Source organism: Botryllus schlosseri, chromosome 8 (genome assembly GCF_051294905.1).
Source record: "Botryllus schlosseri isolate E-star chromosome 8, Bs_hap1, whole genome shotgun sequence".
Classification (NCBI taxonomy): domain Eukaryota; kingdom Metazoa; phylum Chordata; class Ascidiacea; order Stolidobranchia; family Styelidae; genus Botryllus; species Botryllus schlosseri.
In genome coordinates, this window is record NC_137243.1 from 7,724,365 (window position 1) to 7,730,364 (window position 6,000).

A 6,000-nucleotide genomic window follows, 5' to 3' on the forward strand; every position below is an offset into this window, starting at 1 on the left:
AAGGTTCAGCCACATTTTATTGAAATGCAGATAATATGCACATTGTTCTGTAACGAGCGTTTGTTCTGCAACATCATTATCAATCAGAAGACCAGTAATGTATTTCACCAAAATTGCACTCTTGACCTGAATGCTTTTGATATATGTATGACATAAAAAGCCCATGTATGCATTCCTGTTGAATAGCACGCTTTCCAGTAAGAGAAAGTGAGGCATTGACTCATCTAGTAAATGGGAATGCAGTGCAAAAGAAAGTTTCCTTGTAAATTTGCCTGTAGTCGTTCTGTTTTGAGGCGAACCTGATAAAAGTTATGTATCTGTGGTGGTAGCGAAAGCGATTAACGTATTTTCCGCCAAAATGGCTGAACTCGCATAGCGGGTGACTTCAAATTTATATTGGCATCCTTATATAAATATTCCGATAAATAAATTTAATGGATCTTAAACGAGGGATTCCTATGTCTGTCATGAAATATTCGGGCAAGATGATGGTAGAGCGCCCTGGTTTTGGTCAGTAGTTTATTGGTTCGAGCACTGACCGGTTCAAAACAATGAAATGCCATGCCATTGAAACTGGTATGCGCTCAACACTGCTGATTACCCAGAAAGGAAAAACGGTGCTGCTAACGGAATAACCTTGAGGTTTATTCGCTACTCCACCGTCCAAGCACATGAATGCTGCATACGAATGTAAACACTTAACAGTCTTCTTCAGCTCCCTTCCTAGTTTGAAGTCACTACATTTCCCTGGTTTCTGTTAAACACGTATTTCACAGACGATCACAACCTAGTTTCCATCCAAACGCTGCGCACCGACAAGCAAGTACCTTACTACAATGGAAGCTTCGTAGCGGTTTGTTATTCTACATAGCTCGTCCTTTTCGTCGAGTAAGGCACCTGTTCGTTTTCAGTCTTACAACGCATCAGACCGATACATAGCCGCTTGTAATCCGGACGAGATGAGCTTCGATTTGTTTTGGAGAATGGTTTTGGACAACGATGTCGACGTCATTGTTGCTCTTGGGGAGGTTTGCGAGTTTGTTTGATAATCGCCGCTGGTGATACCAGTGGACGGTGGAAACGTGTATTGTGCTGACATCCTGGAAACTGCTTTTAGCCAAATACCACTTTTTTCCACTTCTCGCTGACTTGAGCAATGTGCTATGCGTTGGAACCAAAGGTGGTCCATAGCAAAGCACCTCTTTCTGATTACTCGAAGTATGTTTTGCAACACTTACTCCTTCCATTATCTTTTTAGGATAATTCCACTTCTACTCGGAAAGCATTTTATGCTAAACTACTTCCCTCTTTTAGTTGGAATTTTGAGAAGTAGAAAGTTAATTTAGCATAAGTTTCTCGGTAAACAAATATATATTTGAATAATGCACCCGTTTGTGGTGTCATCACTCATCAGTCTTTTTGCGTCAGTCATGAAGATACATCTTGCCATTTCATGAGTAGAAACATCTGATTAGCTGTTGAAAGCACGCAACCCCTCATCTAAATCTACTTTCAGAAACTGCTTACTTGAGTACTTGTCATACCTACTTGTACTAAAAATTAATCAAGTTATATATAGTTGATTAGCAATGCTGACTAGTTGAACAAACTCCGGTTGGAAATCAGCAATATCGACCTAACGCAGACATTTTTTGCATATCAACAAATATTCAAGGTTTCTCCGCCTGTCTAACTTTTTGGAGCGTGCGTTTTTCCGATTTTCATTTCGGCGAATTTTTTTGGTGTTCTCAGCTTCTTTTTTTGAAACAGGCAAGAATTTTATTTTTTACATTCCGCTCAGGACGGATCGGACATGAATTGTTATTGGCCTGGGCTTTCAAATTCCCATGATTACGGCATCATCGCAGTTCGAACATTGGAACAGAATGAAGATAATGGGCTCACTGAGAGGACATTCGAAGTTTCAAATCAATCTGAGAAGGTATGTCGGCATGGGAGGTGTTAATTTCATGGTACCTGTGCGTTTGTAGCAGTTGAGCGTTTTCAGTATAAAGCTGTAAAATAGACAATGCCTTTCCAGCTCTCAAAATTATAAGGCCTTGAAGGCTATCTCGTGTTTTATAATAGGTTGTAGATCATGTGAGTAAACGGCACCTAATTGATTTTACTTCTCTAAGATTTGCACAGTATCTTAACCCAAGATTGAATTCCTCTCTTTTTGGACCAGAAAACCGGGGACCAATGCCTTACTGTGTTGAAAGCTTTAGAAATAGTCCAAATTTTCTACCTATCACCAGAAGGCAACCTGGCATGCTTGTTAACAGCTGTTTTCAATCTGAATAAGAAAACATATTACTTGTACTTCTCAGATCAACGTGCTGCAAATCAGCTACGGGGGATGGCCGGAGCACAATGTGCCGTCGAAGTCTGGCGCAGTCCTGGATATTATCTCCAAAATTGAGAAGAGTTATCAAGCTCGGTCAAGCAAAAAGAGCAGGACCACTCTTGTTCATTGCAGGTGTGGTTAGATTATGATATCTAGTTATTAATATGAATTTATATTCATGTCTATAAGCAACTGCGGATATTAGGAACTTCGGAGATATTTCTCTTAACGAGCTTTAGTTTGGTTAATGTTTTTTGAGTAGGATGGATGTTCGAGTTAGGACGGCCAGCAATTTTTGTGATACATACTCAATGACTGATAGTGCCGCAAAAAGATGGTATTTTGAAAGTTTTTTTCCCGTGGACATAGCCATCTGGCATTAAGCAACGCACTCGAGTAGTGCAAGTATCAGCAAATCCCCGCAAGTGCCTGGGTTCAGTAGAATTAGTTCCGGAAGCGATCATTAGAAAAATACTACTTGCAGTATGTGCAAGTATGTCAAACCGTCTTGGGTGCTCGGTAAAAGTGGAAGTATTTTGTCACTGACCAACTCTGCAGATGTGTCGTGGTTAGGACTACGCACAATGATTCGAGTACTAATTTTAATGATTCGAGTCGAGTAGTAAAATACGATTTTTTTCAAGTACTGAAATTATACGCTCCTCGTATCGGAAAGTTAGTTTATCAACGAGAATTATAGTTTCGTTACTAATTTTCACTGTTGAAGCCTTGAAACCTTGATTTGGCCGTATCGTAGCATACGAACATGTAGTACAAAGCTACGAACGTTACTGGAAATAGCACATTTCCGGAGTCATGATCATCCCACAACATTGTCACCAAGTGCAATGAAATCGGTATGGTTGAAAAAATTCCAATGTATCTTTAATGTGATGGATAACAGCCATTATGTTCTTCGTGGTCGCATAAAAGGCACATATTTGAACTTTGACATATTACATTCTGTTATGACACCATAATGAGTGACACTCGATTACTCGACTCGAAGCATATTACGTGATTCAGAATCGAATCACTCAGGTACTCGATTTTGCCCAGACCTAGTCGTGGTCACTGTTTATGAAAGAAAGTATCATATATCCTAGTGGGTGTAATTTGTCACTGGCCACCTCTCTGAGTGAAGCGTACAAGGTAACTTTCACGCGCTCTCCTTATTCGCGAGACAAGCCTTGATTTTGCCAAGTGAAATTATCCGTTCCGTGGCATGCATTTAGCGATGGCTCGGGCAGGACCGGGACCTTTTGCGCCGTCTCAAACCTCATCGAGAGACTGAAAAACGAAAACAGAGTGGATGTCTTCAGAACGGCGAAAGACTTGAGGGACTTGCGACCCGGAATGATCGAGACCAAGGTATCGAAATCAACCTGCTTCTGAAGTTGAAGAGATTATCGCTAGGGCCGAGCACAATGAATGGAGTACTCAAGTCCTAATCGAGTGTTAATGGCAATGACTACAGTATAGTAATGAGAGATGATTACCCTACTCAGAGTTACAAAAACAAAGCAAAAGTCACAAGAACATGAACAAGAAAAAACAAGAAATCAACCCGTAAATACTTTCCGGTTCCCTTAACTTTTTCCAATAATGAATGATCATTTTTAACGAGTTCCTGAAATTGTTCACAGCAAGTATCATTGAAATTATATACAACCGTGAAGATACTCGAAACTGATCCTACAAATGGGTCAGTTAAGTTCGGACTTGCGACAGATCCTCACGTGTTAAAGCCACAAATGTTACAGAGAAAATCGAACAACGTTCGCCATTACAATCAAGATGATAGGGCAATATGTTGGAAAGCCTTTTTTAAACCAGCAATTCAGCATGTTTCGTGACTACAGTAATTTTTTGGAAATAAAAATACAAGGTCTCGCATAAAAGTCTTGTTGGAAGTATTAATAACCGACCCGAAATGAAAAAAAAAGTGACATTTGGGCAATTTCGAGCGTCTTCGAAAGACCATTCAATCTTCTTGGGAAAAGAGGGCAAAGCGTTCTAAAAGGGGATATAGGGAACCTAGATAACGGAAGCTGCTGAAACATCTATTCATGGTTCCGCTTCCTTATCTGCGAGACGTCGGAACAAGGATGCAATGACTTTTGGCTTCGTGACCGACTGAACGTATGCATGCATAGAAAACCAATTCAATCAGATTTGAGTGTAGTAAACCTCTGATTTTCCAGAGGTGTCAAATTCCCTAGAGGCCAAGTCTTCTGGTAGCTGTTGAATTCACTCGATGATCTTTCACTTTCAGGAACAGTATGAATTTTGCTATCAAGCTGTTTCGGAATACTTGCAGCAGTTCGACCTGTACGGTAATTTTCAGTAGTCCGACTCTTTCTCTCGAGTGTCAGTGCGCATTGTCACCATATCTATGCATAACACGATTATTGGAATAATGAGTGTTTGAATGATTTATTATGCATGACAAGCCTATAACCTATTCATGTTTAGTATTCTTGTAATCATGCAGTATCAATCGATTCCTGTGATGATTTCTATTTATATAAATGCTGTATATATGTGGCATGAGCTGTCTTTTTTAGGCTTTCAAATACAACAGTTTATATTTCTACAGACTAACAAATCAGCATAATATTGTGTCGGTGTTTTACTTTTAATAAATTATACATTGGTAAACATATCTGGACTTTCTTCGTTCTCGTTTATGGGTATCAATATTGCATTGCGTCATATATATATCATTTTTCTGACTCAACATCACACTGGTGCTTTTCGTAGCTTGTTTATTACGAGTATGGGTACTTGCGGAACGCAGGAGGATTGCAATGTTGCATACATAAAACTCACAAAGTAGGCCTAAGCCGTACGATTATAGTATAATTATATCTACCATTGATTCCCAACCGTGGCTCCCATAGACGTTTTAATATCCCACAAAAATATTAAAATATCAATTATTACCAAAAAATAAAATTCATAGTCAAAAATCACCCTTGCTGGTTTTGGAGTCTGGAGTTTATAATTGAGGGTGGAGATCAATTCCTCTGCTGTCAGGTAACGATTCTCTACTGAGAAACGATTTCGTCAATCAACTCGCACGCAACAGTATGCTCACACTTAAATGCCTTCGGATCGGCACTCAAATTTATGTCGACTCACAACCAGACTTGAAGTACAGCTGGTGTTAAAACACATTTTCAACTGTTTCTGACCATCAAACCGATGGATCATTTGATGCATACAACAGGCTTATTAGCAACATCATTGATGAGTTCAACCACCGCATTGACGGAATGAATATTTTTTTGCTTATAATGAAAATGTTTTCAAATCCTATCGCAGTTATTAATGTGGTCACTGCCCCTAATAAATTTTCACCTTGAGTTGCTAGACATACTCTCCGATGTCAACCTCGAGCAATTATTTAAAAGTGCAGACCTACTTGAATTTTGGAGTAAAATTCCAGAGGGAACGTATCCCAACTTGATAACCAATGCCCAGAACAGGGATATATCCCTGGCCCAGAAAAACGATTCTCTATTGTGATCAACTTATGTATGCGAAGCACTTTTTAGCAAAATGGTCAGAATCAAAAATCAATATCGCGCCTCAAGCAGCCACTGTGTACTGCGTGCTTTGCAATGACGCCTCTCTTTGACACGTTTCTC

At 39.6% G+C, this 6,000-nt stretch overlaps 1 protein-coding gene across 2 annotated transcripts in view; it reads left to right on the forward strand.

The window, feature by feature from the left end:
* LOC145444078 (receptor-type tyrosine-protein phosphatase S-like) overlaps positions 1 to 5,012 on the forward strand; it is a 59,744-nt gene extending 54,732 nt beyond the window's left edge. For both annotated transcript variants that reach the window (XM_080321993.1, XM_080321994.1), the window contains 6 exons: positions 777 to 853; positions 912 to 1,028; positions 1,802 to 1,942; positions 2,331 to 2,479; positions 3,583 to 3,718; positions 4,623 to 5,012. In XM_080321993.1, coding sequence (XP_080178119.1) covers positions 777 to 853; positions 912 to 1,028; positions 1,802 to 1,942; positions 2,331 to 2,479; positions 3,583 to 3,718; positions 4,623 to 4,697 — 695 coding nt within the window. In that variant the 3' untranslated portion in view covers positions 4,698 to 5,012. The remainder of the gene's footprint in view (positions 1 to 776; positions 854 to 911; positions 1,029 to 1,801; positions 1,943 to 2,330; positions 2,480 to 3,582; positions 3,719 to 4,622) is intronic.
* The last annotated feature ends 988 nt before the right edge of the window (positions 5,013 to 6,000 follow it).